The sequence below is a fragment of the Barbus barbus genome (genome assembly GCF_936440315.1).
Source record: "Barbus barbus genome assembly, chromosome: 29".
Lineage (NCBI taxonomy): Eukaryota > Metazoa > Chordata > Actinopteri > Cypriniformes > Cyprinidae > Barbus > Barbus barbus.
In genome coordinates this window covers 19,835,879-19,854,140 of record NC_136757.1, presented here as the reverse complement: position 1 = coordinate 19,854,140, position 18,262 = coordinate 19,835,879, and the positions used below count along the sequence as shown (strand labels likewise).

Here is an 18,262-nt window from a genome sequence, read left to right as displayed (position 1 = left end):
CATTTTAGTTCATATTCATGGTGTCTCAAAATAGCACAGTTGAGTACACTTAGATGATCTTAAGTTTATCTTAAGAAGTACTAAAGGATAATTTTTAGTGTATTAAGTACAAAATTAGTGCGCGAAAATAGAGCACTTTAAGTGCATTATGGAAGTGTACTTGTTTTTCACCTGGGTCACAGACGAAACTTACTAGAGAAGTGCAAAGTGTGACATAATACACCTCTGTAAATAAATACAATTTAAATTCACGTCTCGCACACTTTAATGCCCTTTGTATGGAACATATACGCTCGCTTTGAACTGGAATCATGGCGGAATATCTGGTGATGTCCACTTTGCAGGGCACTTAATAACTTACGGTCGAACAGAACAACCGTCGGACGTGATAAGATATACATATGAAATGTGCAGAGCAAGAGGGCGTGAGGACTGTAATTGGAAACTGTTGATGTAGTATTGTAGTAATTTAATGTTGTCTCTGGTATTCTGCTCTTAGAGCGTATGTGCGTTCAGGGGGCGTGGCTTTGGACGGCGATTGCAGGGAGAGTGGGACGTTCGCTTTCAGTGCTATCAGGCTAAAGTTAGCATTTTCTGAGATCTCCTATTGCACCTTTAACCACTGATGTCACATGGACTATTTTAACAATGTCCTTACTACCTTTCTGTGCCTTGAACATGTCAGTTGCATTGCTGTCTATGCAGGGTCAGAAAGCTCTTGGATTTAATAAAAAATTTGTGTTCTGAAGATGAATGAAGGTCTTATGGGTTTGGAACGACATGAGGGTGAGTAATTAATGATAGAGTTTTCATTTTCTGGGTGAACTATCCCTTTAAGGCTATAGGTGCAGCCCATTTTGCAGACTTTTGCATTTGACGTCAGTTGAGAGCAGAAGTAGGTTAGGTGCACAATAATTAGTACATCATTGTGTCGTGAGACACAGCACTGTTTGCTTCAAAATTCTAATGGAGCTTACCAGGCCATTACAGTTGCTAAGAGCCACAGAACTAGAGTGAGGCTGATGCTGTAGGTGACCCACATAGTGGCAGTTGGGCAAGTATGGGTGACTCCAAGCCAAGCGGCCCCTCTTCCAGTATTCCACACGGAACGGTCGCGAGAGCAGTCCTCCCTGCAGCGTGAGGTTGAGCAAAAGGTCAGCGCTCGACGTGGAGAGCTGATAGTACAGCTGTGGCTCTGGAACGCTCTGCGTTTCCGTGCTACGCCGGTGTCGGCCATTCCTGTGAGAGGTCTCCTCTTCTGATAGCGTTTCCCCATGCGGCCCCACACGCACTGGGATGGCAATCTCATACTGGTCCAAGCTGGACAGAAACTCAGCTGTGAAAACACAAAAAATGTCCTTTAGATTGAAGAATGGAAGTTGAGTTGAGTTTATAAAGCTTACACAATAAGCAATTGAACATGCACTGAAATCGTTCTTATTAAAAAAGAACACTACAAGTTTTATACACTACAATTCGAAAGTTTGGAGTATGATTTTTATTGTTTTTGAAGAAGTCTCTTGCTCACCAAGACTGCATTATTTGTTCAAAAATACAATTATACAATATTCAAAAATACAATACATTTAAGTAACCGTTTACTATTGTAATATAATTTAAAATGTCGTTAATTCCAGTGATGGGAAAGCTGAATTTTCAGCAGCCATTACTTCAGCTTTAAGTGTCACATGATCCTGAAAAAATGTATATTAACCCTAAACTTTTGAACAGTAGTGGATATTATAAAAGTATAATATACCATAAAATTAAAGTATATTACTATGTAATTTTAAAAAATCGGGAATATAAATGCACATTCAGCTACATAAATAATGACATCAAAATCATACCAGTATCTTAACAAATTTAATTTTACTTGAATTGGATCACGTTACAGGGGCCGCCATACTGAGTTCACATGACCAGGCCTAAATGAAATCTGCACACTCTTTCCACATTTTCTGCATCGATTTTAGGGGAAAGAAATCTGAGGAATTCTGCAAATTGGAAATCTGTGGGATTAAAGAGGAACTAAAAGTATAAGACACTTTTAATGAACACTGAAAAAATTTTAAATTAAGATGTGAGGGATGAGGCATTAGAAGGAAATTACGCTTCTAGCTGTCAGTATCACTCTTAAGACCATAAAAAAATACTAAATGTACTTTTTAGGAGCCAAACAAGTGAGAACTATTAACTCAAACCAACAATACATCCGTAAACAAACTATTTCATACAGATCGCTGTCCCTTGGATCAGCTGGGGCTCATGTAAAGAGTCTCTGGTTACTAAGAAGGATTTTATTCAGTTGCAGTTATGTACTCTGACCGTGTCAATTGGCGAACAAAAGAATTCACAGTGAAACCATTGAGTAGACCAAAGAGAAGAAAAGCAAGTTAGCAGCCCAAAGGCCAAGGGCTGCCTGTTGCTATGGAAATCCTGAAATTGTATACTTCCTGTTCCTGACAGCGGGCCTGGAGATTAATTGTTCAAATTCGGCATTTGAAAAACTGCACCCAAGGGGTGGAGACTGCCAAAGAGACAAACATCCTGAAACCAAACCAAACCCTTTTATACATTCAGATGTGAAGAAGTACATCAGTGTCCTTAATGTGAAACAAGGTTTGTTCCATTGGTTTGTTTACTCCATCTTGCCAGTTCAAACACTGTGAGAAGGGCGACAGCAATGTCTCTTTTGTTTGGGTCCAGAGGCATGAAGATGAGGCTTGTGCGTGACCTTGATCCAGCTAGACTTACTACTTTCTGTAATCTCTCAAAGCTGTAGAAATACATCAGCAGACGCACCATATGACTTATATTAAATTTGGCATTGTGTACAGTGGCAAGAGAAGGACAAGTAACCTTAGAGAATACGGCCCATTTCATTAAGCCCTCCATAAGGACGAAATGAAGGCTCAAACCAAGTTCTGAAAATATAAAAGATCACATCGTACTCTCCTCACAGCAGTTACTTAGACTAGGGCCACTTAATACGGCTGTCTAATTACTGAAAGAGCTGCTGCTTCTGAGCCCCACATGTGTTTCCATTGGCTTTTTAAAATATGTGCAGACTCAAGACCATCATCTGACCAACAGAAGAGTTCCATCCTTTTGATCAAATTTAAGCTCACTTCTAGCCTTATACACCCTAACAGTAAATGCTGTCTGGGTTTAAAAATGACAATCAGTTGTAAAAGCAATCAGTGGTGGAGTGGTTTGGAAGTAAAAAGACTGTTAAATGAAAAGTTCAGGATTACTTTTAGGATTGAACATGCAAAACAACAATTTACACCATAAGACATGATTTATTTTGTTACTTATTTGTTACTGGCATGTGCGACAGTGGGTCTACAAGTAAGCTACATGACATGACAAAACTAGATTGCTTCTATTATAAACAACATAGATGTTTAAACTGAAAGCAGGACACATATATTCAGGCATAAAAGTAATAACTAATAAACGAATAAAACACTCGCAAGACATAAAGAGAGAGCCTAAGCCAAATTACTACATCTTATTTCTTTTTAATTATTATTATTATTAAGCATAAAACAACAACGTAACGTATTACCATGCTAGGATAATTCTGACATTAAAAGTCATTATTTATGCATATTTTTGAAATTGTATCAGTGATTCTATTCAGAATTTTTATGTGATCTTCCAAAATTCTCATAAATATACAGTGAAAGAAACTCATAGTTTGAAGGATTTTAAGTAACACATTTGGCCTCAAGTTTTTCTAGAGGGGCCATACATCCACTAAAACTGTACTACACTCTGTAGTCACTCTGGATAAAAGTGTCTGCAAATTGGCCAATGCAGGCCTAAAGGTAATCTAGCATCTCTTTTTATAACTTGAATCCAGACAGTCTCAATAACAGGAGCCAGGGGCACAGCTGGGTCTTATGTCAAAACATGAAAGCGGAGCTCAAACTGTACAACACGCCCAGCCCTCTGACCGCCATCAACTGGCACTATCTTAAATAAACAGAAGGCCCACAATTGATGGAAGGGTACTCCCTGCTCTTACACCTACAGGGTGCACCGATCCTTCAGAGCCTTTGATGTGTCTTTAATCTCAACAAGGAACCTGAGAGGAGGAGGACGCCTGCATTACTTCCCCATAAACTCCCTCGCCACGGACAGAGCCCCATTAAAAGAATAAAGACTTCACTTTTGATTCAAATAAACCACCATCAGGAGCCGCCCAGGGTTTGAAAGTTTATTTTAGAACGTTAAGGAGAACAACCTTTAATTAGGACTTGTGCGGGAAACTAAAGTGAACCCCCCCTTTTTTAAACTGAAGTTTTCCTGTGGAAACCGGGCCGAAGAAAAAGAGAGAGAGAAGTCTCTCTACCTTTCCCAGATGTGCAACAGCTGCATCAAGTCAGCGAGTGTGCCCAGACTTGTGGAGGAGAAAACTCTTCCCCATGCCAGGCTGAGAAGTCAGTCTTTCTTGAACAGAGGCCCTGTCAGCGACTCAAAACCCATCCATATCCTGTTTGTGTACCGTCTGCCACACTGCTATTTGGACTATGAGATTTAAATATATGCCTGTGGTGGCCAGTCACTGCATGTGGCGAGATTACACATAAACTCAGTGCTCTGCTTTAATAACTGTACGCAACATGATGTAACCCTGGTTATGAGAGGGAAAAATGCATTATTAAGTTATTCATAGGCCAAAAAATTATGTTTAACAGCAACTACAGCTCGTCTGCATATTTGTCTCATCCGCCTTTTGAATAAACACACACAAACTCAGCCAGACACACTCACACGCTTGTCCTGAACTGGACCAGACGACGCAGTAAAGTCAAATCCACATGCTTGAGCATGTTTTTATTATGTAACCTTTGTATCTCTTTAAATCTTATATATTTGAAATGACTTAACAAGATTAGTATGTTGCAGGAATGTACATTTTAAAGTTGGATGTTGAAAGGGTGCCTCATGTGACTCTTGTCAGAGAGATAACTGGGTCACTAATTGTATGAAATGAGACAGTGGTCGGTTTCATGGAAAGATGGGTCATCGAGTCTTGCTGGCTCTTGTGATGGCTAACTGACGTCGCAGTGCATCTGTTCCTGGTTGTCTAAATGGTTTGTTACTGTTCGAGGCTTGAGGCTAACAATTCATTCTGTTTTACGCTTTGATGATCTGCCATTGCTGCATCCATTGTGCAATGATAAAACATTCGTAAAGTTTCTCAGGTAACTTCTACTGCAACAAGAATTGTGTTTACATGCACTTAAAAAGTTGATTTTATTTCAGTCTGGCTAAAGTAATAATTACTCTTTATTAGTACAATTGAAATAGCAGTCCGTTTTGCTTATTATGAGATATTGCTAATTATGTTAAAGGATTAGTTCACTTCCAGAATGAATATTTCCTGATAATTTACTCATTCCCATGTCATCCAAGATGTTCATGTCTTTCTTTCTTCAGTCAAATATAAATTAAGGTTTTTTTTGGAAAGCATTCTGGGATTTTTCTCCATGTAGTGGAGTTCAATGCTGGCCAAAGGTTTGAAGGTCCAAATTGCAGTTTAAATGCAGCTTCAAGAGGCTCTACACAATTCTAGCCTAGGGATAAGGGTCTTATCTAGTGAAACAATCTGTCATTTTCCAAAAAAAAATCTAATTTATATACTTTTTAAGTGTGATGTAGGCAGAAGTAGTACCAAACGCCATCTGATTTTCTCCTCCAACTTCAAAATCGTCCATCCTCATTTTTACTAGGGATCCAACAATACCATTTTTTCAGAACCGATCCGATACCAAAAATTCTGAGTATCTGCCGATACCAATCCAATCCAATACCAGCTGAGTTTTTTTTTTAAAATAAATGTAGAATTTCTGTACTTCTCTGTGTTGACCTGATCGTCACTCTTTTGTGTGTTAAACACAATCTACTACATATAGTAGATCACATCAAACTTCATTTGAATGAAAAATAACTAATGAAAAAATATATAATCATAATCTATGACAAAAATACTATTATAAACTAGGTTAGTGGGTAATTCAGCAGCAAAAGATACTCTAGAAAAATGGGTGCACAATAATTTTATAAGACCTAGTGAAACATGTTTATTTACAAATAAAAGTGAATAAGTGTAGGACTAAATCTGGTAAAATGGTACACATTGCTCTTTGTATTGTTGTAAAATACATTCATGAAAAAACAAGCAAATACATTTATATATAAATATATCCTATAAAATTAAAAGACATTTCTTATCTATAGCACAGTAATGAAGGCAGCAACACATGATAGATAGGACAGAACAAGAAAGACTATTAATAATCTTTCTTTGCGCAAAAGTATTATAATACGAAAGGCTCCAATACATAGCGGCACAAAGCGCATATGCATTACGCATACGCATACGCACAGAATGATGGGCTTGAAGCGACACGGAGTCTCAGCGCGCAGGCTGCACAGCCCTCCAAGCCTGCACAGAAAAGTTCAAAGTACAAAGGGAAGAGATATTGATGCGTGTGGGTTAGTTTATTGATCCTTTTCTTTTAACAGTTTTAAACCTCAGTTACTGTGCGCTCTTGATGAGAGTTTGACTGTAGTAACCGAACGCGACACGCAGTTTGAATGCTGAATGGAGGATGACAGACAGCCGCAGCGGAGAGAAGAGTTTACCAGAACTTGAATTTAATGAGTTAAATTTTCATCTGTACCTCAGATTATACTATGGAACAGCTTCAGAACACTTGAAATATAGTGCATGAAAACGTTATGGTGCTTTATAATGTTTTTGTGCCTTTTGTGGGGCTCAACAATAACACAGAATAATATACGCACAATATCGGATTTGGATCGGTCTCTTCTGACCTATACCCGATCCGCAGAACATGACTGTATCGGAGCCGATACCGATCCTGAGTAGGCCCTATCGGATCGATGCATCCCTAATTTTTACCCTTTTTTTGTAAAGGACATTTGATTTAGTCTTTGAAAAATTGAGCAGCAAATCAGAATATTAAATTGAAACTTAAGAAAGTGAAAGTGACGTGACATACAGCCAAGTATGGTGACCCATACTCGGAATTTGTGCTCTGCATTTAACCCATCCAAAGTGCACACACACAGCAGTGAACACACACACACCATGAACACACATCCAGAGCAGTGGGCAGCCATTTATGCTGCAGCGCCCAGGGAGCAGTTTTGGGGTTCGGTGCCTTGCTCAAGGGCACCTCAGTCATGGTATTAAGGGTGGAGAGAGCGCTGTATATTCACCCCCCCACCTACAATCCCTGCCGGCCTGAGACTCGAACCCGCAACCTTTTGATTACGAGTCAGACTCTCTTACCATTAGGCCACGACTTCCCCTTTTAAAAGGTCATTTGGCAAATATTTAGAAAAATTCAGCTTTGCCAACACAGGAATAAATTACATTTGAAAATATATTAGAAAGCAAACAGCTATTTTAATTGTAATAATATTTCACATTATTATTGTTTTGTACTGCATTTTTGATCAAGGTTTTGTCACAGCCATATCACCCTGCAGCCCAAGACTAGTTGCCCACTGAAGCTAAGCAGGGTTGAGCCTGGTCAGTACCTGGATGGGGGACCTCCAGTGAAAACTAGGTTGTTGTTGCAAGAGGTGTTAGTGAGGCCAGCAGGGGGTGCTCACCCTGTGTTCTGTGTGGGTCCTAACGCCCTGGTATAGTGATGGGGACACTATACTGTCAAAAAGCACCGTCTTTCGGATGAGACGTTAAACCGAGGTCCTGACTCTCTGTGGTCATTAAAAAATCCCATGGCACTTCTCGTAAAGAGTAGGGGTGTAACCCTGGTGTCCTGGCCAAATTCCCTCTACTGGCCTTTGTCTATCATGGCCTCCTAATAATCCCCCATACACTTGATTGGCTCTATGACTCTCTCTCCTTTCCACCTGTAGCTGGTGTGTGGTGAGTGCACTGGCGCCGTGGTAGTGTGGCTGCCGTCGCATCATCCAAGTGGATGCTGCACACTGGTGGTGGTTGAGGAGAGACCCCCCAACATGATTGTAAAGCGCTTTGGGTGTACAGCAATATACAATAAAGCGCTATATAAATGCATCATTCATTCATTAATTCATTCAAATAAATGCAGCTTTGGTGTGCATGAGAGACTTCTTTCAAAACTTTTGAATGCTAGTGTACAGGGCTGGACTGGGACAAAAAATCCGGCCCACTACATACGATCAAAATACTACCCATCTTTGCACGCTCTTGAATATGTATACCAGCTCCTATTCCATAAAAGCACTAAAGCCATATAATAATAGGTAGGAAAGAGTGAGAGTTGACACATTAAAAACTTCTAAAAAGTGTAATTTATTAATATAATAAAACTATAATCCACACTGATGAATCCTAAAACTATAGGCCTATATAGTTATGGCATCCTGTGTATGTGCCTGTGTGTTTGAGGGAGAAAGGGAAGAGACATGATAAATGGTTGATCAGATGATCACTGTTTCCCATCGTATAGCATTAAATAAACTGTAAACTTACTTAGTCAAATCTGTAAACTCGTTGGATGAACCTTTAAAAGCATAAGAAGGCATCCTGTGTGTTTGTGTGTGTGTGTGTGTGTGTGTGTTTGTGTTTGTGTGTGTGTGTGTGTGTGTGTGTGTGTGTGTGTGTGTTTGTGTGTGTGTGTGTGTGTGTTTGTGTGTGTGTGTGTGTGTGTGTGTGTGCAGTGGTGTATAAAGTACCCGAAAGCCATACTCAAGAAAAAAGTACAGGTATCTTACCAAAAAATGACTTTGGTAGAAGCTGAAGTCTTCGTTTAGAATATTACTTGAGTAAAAGTCTTAAAGTATATGATATTTATTGTACTTAAGTACGAAAAGTATTTTTAAAAATCTTAAACGTACTTAAGTATTGAAAGTAAAAGTACAAGTAAATGCAAAATGGAAAAGAAGCAAATAAATATATATATAAAAAAATATTCATACAGCTTTAGTAGCAAGATTGTGTTCAGTTTGAACTCTTTCTTCCATTTTGTATTTTTGGGTAAGAATAAGAAGCACTTCATCCGGTACTTAGTGTCTTTCATTACAACTTAGTGTCTTTCATTTCTGGAATCTGCATCTGAAATAGCATTTAGATGTATTTACACAGTTTAATGTACCTCAGAGGGGACACGGATGCATTTAAACTGCAGTTACAGATGCATAAATAGGCCTAATGTTGTGTTTTTAACATAAAACATTGAATACTGATATTTGAAATCATTTAAAACATGAAAAAAAATTGTCAAAATGTGAAATTAAAACCACTAGTAGGTGACAGCAAAGACTTTGGTGACAGAAAGTGACCATTAATCAGTGAGTCATTGAGATTCAACCGATTCATTCAAACGACTGATTCATTCAGGAACAGAGCATTTGACTGTGTTAATAAGTGAATCACTGAATCATTTATTCAACCGATTCGTTCAAAAAGCGGATTCATTCAATAAGTACACCGTCCATTGCTCAGAGATGCAAAACAGTGCTGTGATCTTTGTTTGGAACTATTTTCTTTGGCAAAATTTAGCAAAAACAAGCAATACGTCTAAAATGTAAGTCACTTATTGCTTACTGGACTTGTATGAAATGATTATTAAATATGTTCATCTGTGATATAGATATAGTCCAGGTGATATGTGCAAAATTTAGAAGTTAACTATATTATATAAATATAAAAAGCATACAGAAGCATTTTTGCTGTCTACAATTTAGAATGCCTGGAATTTTTTAATACATTAATAAAAGCGTGCACTCTGTGTGTGATTTGATGATATAGCCAACTTGATAATGTCAGATCACACATCATTACAACAACACTTACCCTATTATTGCAGAACATATACATTTACATTTACATTTATGCATTTAGCAGACGCTTTTATCCAAAGCGACTTACATTGCATTCAAGTTACAGTTTTTACATTTTATCAGCTCTTGCTTTCCCTGGGTAATTGAACCCATGACCTTGGCGTTGCTAGCGCCATGCTCTACTATTTGAGCTACAGGAAAACTATACTGTACTGTATATACTGTATATCACACACCCCAGACTCCACTTTGAGTGGAAAATGAATCATCCGCGATTGTGCGCGCACTTGTTTGCACGGTTTGCTTGCAAACTTGCAAACACTAGACCACTGATTCTCAAACCTGCTTTCCTGCAGTCTGTGTTCTTCTGACTATTTTGTTGAAAGTAACGAATATGCTTCGGGGAAATGTATCGGAGTAAAAGTTGGCTGAAATATAAAAACTCAAGTAGGCTACAGATACTCCCAAAAAATACTTAAGTACTGTAACGAAGTATTATTACTTCGTTACAATACACCACTGTGTGTGTGTGTGTGTGTGTGTGTGTGTGAGAGAGAGAGAGAGAGAGAGAGCGAGAGAGCGAGAGAGCCCAAAAGGGGAGTTGTTTAAAGATGTGATTGGGTCAGCCCAATGTCAATTAAGAAAATAACCAATGGGCTGCTGATTAAATGTCTCATAGGCCGGTCTGTCTGGGGAAAAACAAATCCTAAACCGACTTTTTTTGACAAATACATTAAACGGCAGAAAAACTATAGGCTGCTAAGAGTTTTATGGGCCGATCAGACAAATATGGTATGAGAAGATTTATAGGCCCGGCCCAAAAAGTATCTCGGCCTAGCGGGAAAATGCCCGGTCTGGCAGATGGCCAGTCCGCCCCTGCTAGTGTATACAAGAAGCAGGATGGCAGCTGGCCGCTTTAATGCAGTTTAATGGTAGCAAATGATTTCTAAAATGAAATGAACACTTATTTTTTTTAAATTCAACTTATTTATTTACTTAAAATTCATTACAACAAAACAATCAGGAATCTCACCTTGAGACTGAGCAAACTCCTCAGGACTCCAATTCTCTGCCACTCCACTGGCAACCATGGCGATGATGCCAACGCAGGCCAAAATCCTCCACACCGTTTCCATGGTTACTACAGCAAGCTTCAATGCGGTGCCCAGCCCTCTGTCCCAACATGTCTTCTGCCCTCTGACGGCCCCACACTCACCAAAGTGACGCACAGAATTCTGGAGCCATGGTGGCTTCGCTTCTATGTGGATCCTGACACTTCGCCTCTCGGGGTTGGAGGTGGAGGACGGGCAGTTCTAAGATGTGTACAACCAGGGATCATAAATATGAAGAGCCTCCCTATTGAAAAACAAACAGGTTAGATAGATGCAAAAGAACAGCGAGTTTCTTTGCTAAAATCTTCCTCTATGACCGGTCAAACATATTGCCTTGGGAGGCTGTTGTTTGCATCCTGTTGCTAGAGCTAATCAATCATTCCTCCTTTCACATTCAAGTGGAAAAGGGAAAAAAACGCTTTCTAACCTGGGGGCTGCTGTTTCTCTTCACTCTCTCCTTCACCGGAAGACTGCAAAAGAAAGGAAAGCGTTGTAGGGTCAGGAGGGCAAGCTGATGTCTGGGGCAGGCTATAAAACAAAATGTCCTAATTTGAGAAATACCACAAAAGGGACTTGTGTGGCACCACTGTTTCTCACAGGACACAATGAGAGAGAGAGAGCAAGCCATAGGTTGTGTTCGGCTGGGTAAATCACTGCGGTGCACATAAGTGGTGTGCAGGTGCGCATGCGCGACCAAAATAAAAAAATGCGTGGGGTAAATAAGTTCATACTGCTCATTTGAGTACCAGTATGGCTGACAGCTGTTAATGCACCATCACCGTTTTAGATCAATTAACTGTAATACTGTATAAGATGTCCATTCGAACTGAAAGCATAAATTATAAATCAGAGCAAAGTGCAAAACTGTGACATTCACTGATGCGCTTCAGCACTAAAACCGGAAGTGCACATAATCAATTGCCATCAACCCGCCAAAATAAAATCTTCCTGATTTTAAGTTTCAAAATTGTGCCTATAGTTTTTGATGTGCAAGTGCACACACAAAATATTTGTCTTGTTACACATCTCAGAAAACTGGATATTTTGCTATTTTCTGTAGACATGTGTGTAATAATCACATAAAAGTAAAGAAAATATATTATTGTAAAAAAAAGTGGTTGATATTGCCTCCATCACACTAGTTGAGGTTAAGTAAAGCGATCGCAGTTTAAAATGATCTGCAATACATTCATCCCACTGAAAATTATAGATTAAGTTCATTGCGTTGTGGGACAGCATATTCCTTGCAATGTGATTTGATTGCATACTGCACTTTCATGTGTCTTTCACTTTCATTCAAAGTCATGCAAAAAGAATTAATTGCCTATTTTGCCCAGTATACACACTGCATACTGCACACATAGTATGATCAACATCAACATCAACAAAAGCTATCCTACCTCCTTCTCGCCTTCTTTTTTTTTTCTTTCCTTCTCTATATAATCCTCACTCCATGCTTTCTGGGAAGAAGTAGAAAGAGATGCCATACAAGCTCTGATGGGTGAAGAGAAACCAAGTGCAGACAAAGGTAATCAAGAACAGATGGGAAATGATTTGGACAAAAAAAACGCCCAAACTCAAACTCAAGAAAAAAAGAGAAAAAGTTTAGAGTGGTTAAAGGAGAGGGAAAGAGAGACAATTTGGGAAAGGGTGAGAGAAAGAATATAGAGTTTGTGCACTTATTTGTCCATCAAGGATAACTATTCCTGACTAGTACCACAAAAAGACAATGGCCAAAGTAGTGTGTGTCTGTGTGTGAGGGAGTTTTGTCTAATTTCTACGGAAAAACTGTTTTGCAAAGCTATTTGAAACCACTTTGCGAAACTCATCCAAGATTTCTGTTGCCAGAGAATAAGCCATGTTAAACTGCCTGATAATATTCTACATTCTCCTCCATTAAAAATCAAACACTCTCTGTTTTCATTGAAAAAAATATCAGCAACAAATAGGTCAGGACCCAAAAGTGGCCTCAGAGGCTGATGCTGGTTTTAAGTTCCCCTCATTTCCTATGGGCTGCATTGAAAAAGCTTAAGTGCAGCAAGTAATCTTAAAACACTAAGAGGTCTTTGTCCCTTACAAATAGTGATGGACTACATGCCCCTCTGCTCTCCACACACTTTTAACCCTCCAGGCTTTTTACTGTTATTTCCTGCTTGGCATATCCTCTTTACTTACATTACTTCTTGTTTTATTGTGACGTTAATAGATTGAGATCGGTGGTTTTCATTAAAACATTGTCTTATCTAAATCTTGGCAAAGAAGGTCCAAGATTTGGTCCTCTATGTTCTTCATTTGTGTGTCACAAACTATGTGGCTTTGACGCTTGTTCAACCTAAAAGTCCAACATTATGTTGTAATTAGGATTGGGAGCTGAGAATTTTTTCTCAGCAAAAGAATTGTTTCTTTTTTTATTTTTAGGGTTAATATTACTCAAATACTGTATTCAGCATTTACTGTATACAGCATTCAACAAAATATTATACTAAAACACTTTTTTCTGCACTATTCAGCCATGCTGCAACACCAATACTTAGTAATAATGAGTAAATATATAATACATATTTATAAATTAATGAGTAAATCTTTTGAGACTGTTTTTTCAAAATGGCACCAGGGTGACGAATTGTAGAATAAAGTCAATATTTTAGTTTTCTTTACGCACAAAACGTATTCTCGTAACTTCGTAAAATTACGGTTGAACCAATGTCACATGGATTATTTTAACACGAATCCGGTTCATGGCCTTCCGTCCGACTGCCAAAAGAGGTCGCCTCACCATCACATTGACTCTCACACCACACATCACACTGGACTGCATTTCCCATCATCCATTGCACTGACGACACACACAGCTGATTCCACTAATCACGCTCACACCTGAAAATTATCACACACTATCTCACACTCTTTATAAGCCTTGGACTTTCTCTCCCTGACTGCTGAGTATTGTTCTGTGTATAGCACTCCCCTAGTGTTAGCTGCCTTACCGAGCCATTCTGTTTTTCTGTTTAGATCCAGTATTGTTCTGCATTTATAACACTCCTAGTTTTAGCTGCGATACGGAACCCTCTTTGTTGTCTTAGTCTTGCCTTGCCTTGTGTTTTTCTAGTGTTTTGATTCTTGCCCGTGTTTCCTGGATTTACCCTTTGCCTTGCCGTTTGGATTCTGTTTGCACCTCTCTTGGACTACTGCTCGTATACCTGGATTATCTCTCTGCCTTGCCCTGTTGGATATTGTTCGCCGATCGTCGACTCTCGCTAGCCCTAGGATTGCTCTGTGTCTTGCCCGTAGCATACCTGTTTGCCATTGTTTGACCCTGCCTGTCTTATGACTGTTTATTAATAAAAGCTTGCACATGGATCCTCACGTCTCGTTCGCCCCGTTACAATCGTGTTAGGATCCTTGCTGTCTATGGGAGGGTCAGAGAGCTCACGGAAATCATCAAAAATATCTTAATTTGTGTTCCGAAGGTCTCACAGGTTTGGAGCGACATGAGGGTGATTAATTAATGACAGAATTTTAATTTTTGGTTGAACTATCCCTTTAAAATATAGTTACAGTGCAGCCATCGTTATCCGTTTGCAAAACTAATTATGAATTCTTTGAGTAGGTTCTTTTTACTGAATCAAAAATCTACAGCGCAACTTCCTTAATGGAAAAACTCTAATGAGTTGGTTCAAAATAAACAACTAATTTGTTGGTAACTCATTAATGTCACCATTAATGGAACCAAAAACACTAAGAGGAATCAGAATCATTCAGTTAATGTAAAACAATAAAACAGAAATTGTGTAAATAAGGGGAAACGACTCAACTTTTCCAGTGAATGATTCACTTGTCCATCTGCGGCCTGTTTTGTGATAAAAACACCAGCCCACAAAGCAGGAGAAGGAGCTCAAGCCACAGAGGCCAGAGGAAGACACGACCTCGTAGAGCAACATCTTCTCCAAAAAATTCAGCTGCGGCCTTGAAGGAGTTGAACTTCATAATTGGCTGCTCTTGGGGGTAAATCAAGAACGAGAAGCATCTGCGAGCTACAGATGGCGTGTCGACATATGCTAAATGTGACATGAAATTTCAGGAAGGGCCTTGTAAACTGTTAGCGCAGACATGAGGTGTCAGAATATGTGTGATCTGAGACGGCAAGAAGCATTTTGTGCTGTCAGACTACACCGGCAGAGATGCGGAGTCATCAGGCACAAGTAAAACTCTGATAATTAAACCCATATGACAGACTGAATGTAAAGCCCTCACTGCAATAGAGAAATCTTGGGTCTCAATCCTCTATGGAAACTAGGCAGTCTCTCTTCATCTCCATTTGGATGACATACGAGCAGAAAGTCTCCTCACTTAAGCTTGACATTGCACTGTAACAGTATGAAAGAGCCACAGACCACTGGCCTCCACAAACATTGTCTTACCCACTCACAACAAGACTTGATTTACACAAACCAGAGGATTCAAACTGGGAAAGACCCCAAAAACAAAAAGTTGGTGTATCACACTTCTCAATTCATTTTCCGCTCGCTCCTTCAAATAAACAAAGCACAAACAAGGGAATTAAGATAATGATCACCAATGCACTGTCAGCAGAAGTGACTTATGTAACAACCGGTAATGAACTCTGAATCCATCAACGGAGACCATAATGTGAGAGCTATTCACGACCGGCTGTGGAGCATGAACATTTTAGCCAGCTCGCAAACCACACACCCCTGAACCAGACAGAGCTTACTACACCAACCCTATAAACCCACTTTGTTTTCTCATGAAAAAACAATACATTGTTTATTTAACGACCTAAACAATGAGTCGCTTCAGTTTTCTTATGATGTTCATAGTGTTCACCAGCAGAGGGTGGTAGTTTAGTGCAGGGCTTTCCAATCTTTCAGATGCCACGGACCCCCAAATATGATCATCCTTGTGTGTGAGGGACCCTAATCCTAAAATTAAAAAGGCAGCTATATTTTAAAATAAAGTGTTACCTAGAACTTTACTGTTTGTACCTGTTAACGTATTATTTATTTATTTATTTTAACTTATTATTAACTTATTGATTTAGGGTTTTTTCAGTTTGAAAACCCCTGGTTTGATGGATCAACAAGATAACACAAAGATTTAACCAAATCACTTGGCAGCTCCTGGAAGAACAGCAGATCGAGTTCCCATATCATTAGACCCATGAATTTCCATTACTTTTTCATAATTTTTCCAGTTATTGTTAATATTATTATTACTTGGATAAGCATTTTCAAAAGCCATCATTCAAAAAATACATTTCAAACAAATGAAATAGCTATATTTAAAAAAATTATACTCACTAAAAACTTAATTTCCATTCCAATTTCAAGCCCTGGTTTTTTTTTTGTTTTGTTTTTTTTCTCCATAAGCATTGGAACCATGGAGCAGTTCTTGTAGTTACTTTGCATAAAAAGTTCTCCGCAAATCAAGATGCTCTGCAAGTAACCTTCCTAAATAACAAACATAAGGCTATGTCTGATATCAAAGTCTAAATATAGGCCTAAGACTTGTAGTTTCCAGCAGCTAACCCAAGCTCTCTCCATCACAGGTAGATGCGCACAGACAAGCATGGAGTTGTTCCAGGAGAAGCGCTCACTCTACCTCAGTGGTTCCCAAACCTGTTCCTGGAGGGCCCCCAACAGCACACATTTTGGATGGCTAATCTGACACACCCATTTCAACTCTTGGAGCCTCCACTAACAAACTGATGAGTTGAATCAGGTGCATTTGATTAGGGAGACGTCCAAAATGTGTATTGTTGGGGGGCCTCCAGGAACAGAGTTGGGAACCACTGCTCTACCGGACAGAGAGCAGGTCTCCTGGGCGTCCTTGTTGCCAACTTACGCATTCAAACTACATAATTTATCCAACTTTCAAATGGCTGTGTATCGAAAAGCCAAACAGTGCAGTATTATGCTTGTATAATAACTATATATTTAATGGGGGAGACTGTTGCTCTGTAACTCTTCATTTTTTGTCTACCAGTCATTCCATTTGATAGCAGCTGTAATCAGGCATTAATGGAAATATTACAAGACCAGATAATTTATTAAGTAGCCTAGGGAACTGGACGCCTTCCTCGGAGACTCTTGGCAAAGGCTTCGACTCTGAACCCCACAGACAAAGAGATATTTCTGCTTTCTGCTAGAGTGATCACCAGCTGGTCTGACAGCGCTGCTGCCTTCATCATTTTAGTTAGTTTCATTTAACTGTAACAAACTGACAGCAGAATGGACTTGCATATGTATCCCTTGTATTAAAAATGAGAATGATAACCATGCACGTTTGCAATGCATTCATCTGCATTCTGCCATAATATAAGTTTAAATGAACAAGTCGTTTGACAACGACCTTACCGTTTAATTGTCCAGGAGCGGGCAATTTGTCTATCCTGAGATTTGCCGACCTCCGTCTAGTCTGTCGTCCTCCTTCAACAACAGGTAGTTCTCTGCCACATACTGAGATGAGCCGGTGGACTGTGCTCTGGTGCTGCGTGGTTTCTCTTCTTCCTTCAGTCTCGCCGCTGGAGAGAAGAATTGAGTTCGGACTGCGATTTGGTGATGTCTGATTCGCGAGCGAATCGGCTCAATCAAATCCCCATAAAGAACCTGTTCAAAAGAACGATTCGTTCGCGAATCAGACATCACCAAATCGCAGTCCGAACTCAGTAATATTAATTCTGATTAATAAATATATTAATTCATAATTATTCCTTATTCATTAGAATTATCATTAATTAAATTATTATCCAATAATGAATAGGCTACTTTCTTACCTCAGAATTTTTAGTTTTTCCATGAAATCCTGTTGTAACAAAGGACGTTTTTACTCTCAGGGCTCCAAAGAAATGTCAGGAGAAATCTGTATTAGTAATTTCTCCATGTAACCTAGATAATTTCTAGTTGTTAAACTAATGGTGTTACAACAAACACTTCCTGCTCTCCCCCACAAATACTCACTTGACGCAAATCTTTTAGAATATCTCTAAAACATTAAAACACTTCATAGAAAACCGGAGCATTTCAGATCAAACGTAACATTTCTTGGAACAGTTCGAATCTTTTTGAACAGCTCAATTTGAAACGAACCGTCCGAACGAATCGATTCTTTCAAATTAATCTAACTTCCCCATGCTATAGCGCTTTCTGCACAGCGCTCGTTTGCAGACTGTGAACGCAGGGAGGAGCCACTGCGAAGAACAATCGCGCTCTGTGCGTCGCACCGTTACATTCGCTTTGATGAACTCGTGCTCAGAGGAGGCCGCCTCGATCACCTGTTGGATATCGGATACC

The 18,262-nt window shown here is 39.3% G+C and overlaps 1 protein-coding gene across 1 annotated transcript in view; it reads right to left on the bottom strand.

The window, feature by feature from the left end:
- Window positions 1-17,483, bottom strand: part of LOC306849656 (A disintegrin and metalloproteinase with thrombospondin motifs 10-like) — a 59,696-nt gene extending 42,213 nt beyond the window's left edge. The window contains exons 1-4 of the mRNA XM_079384840.1: window positions 17,327-17,483; window positions 11,377-11,419; window positions 10,871-11,193; window positions 978-1,336 (exon numbers count right to left, since the gene is read on the bottom strand). Coding sequence (XP_079240966.1) covers window positions 978-1,336; window positions 10,871-10,973 — 462 coding nt within the window. The 5' untranslated portion in view covers window positions 10,974-11,193; window positions 11,377-11,419; window positions 17,327-17,483. The remainder of the gene's footprint in view (window positions 1-977; window positions 1,337-10,870; window positions 11,194-11,376; window positions 11,420-17,326) is intronic.
- Window positions 17,484-18,262: the final 779 nt, after the last annotated feature.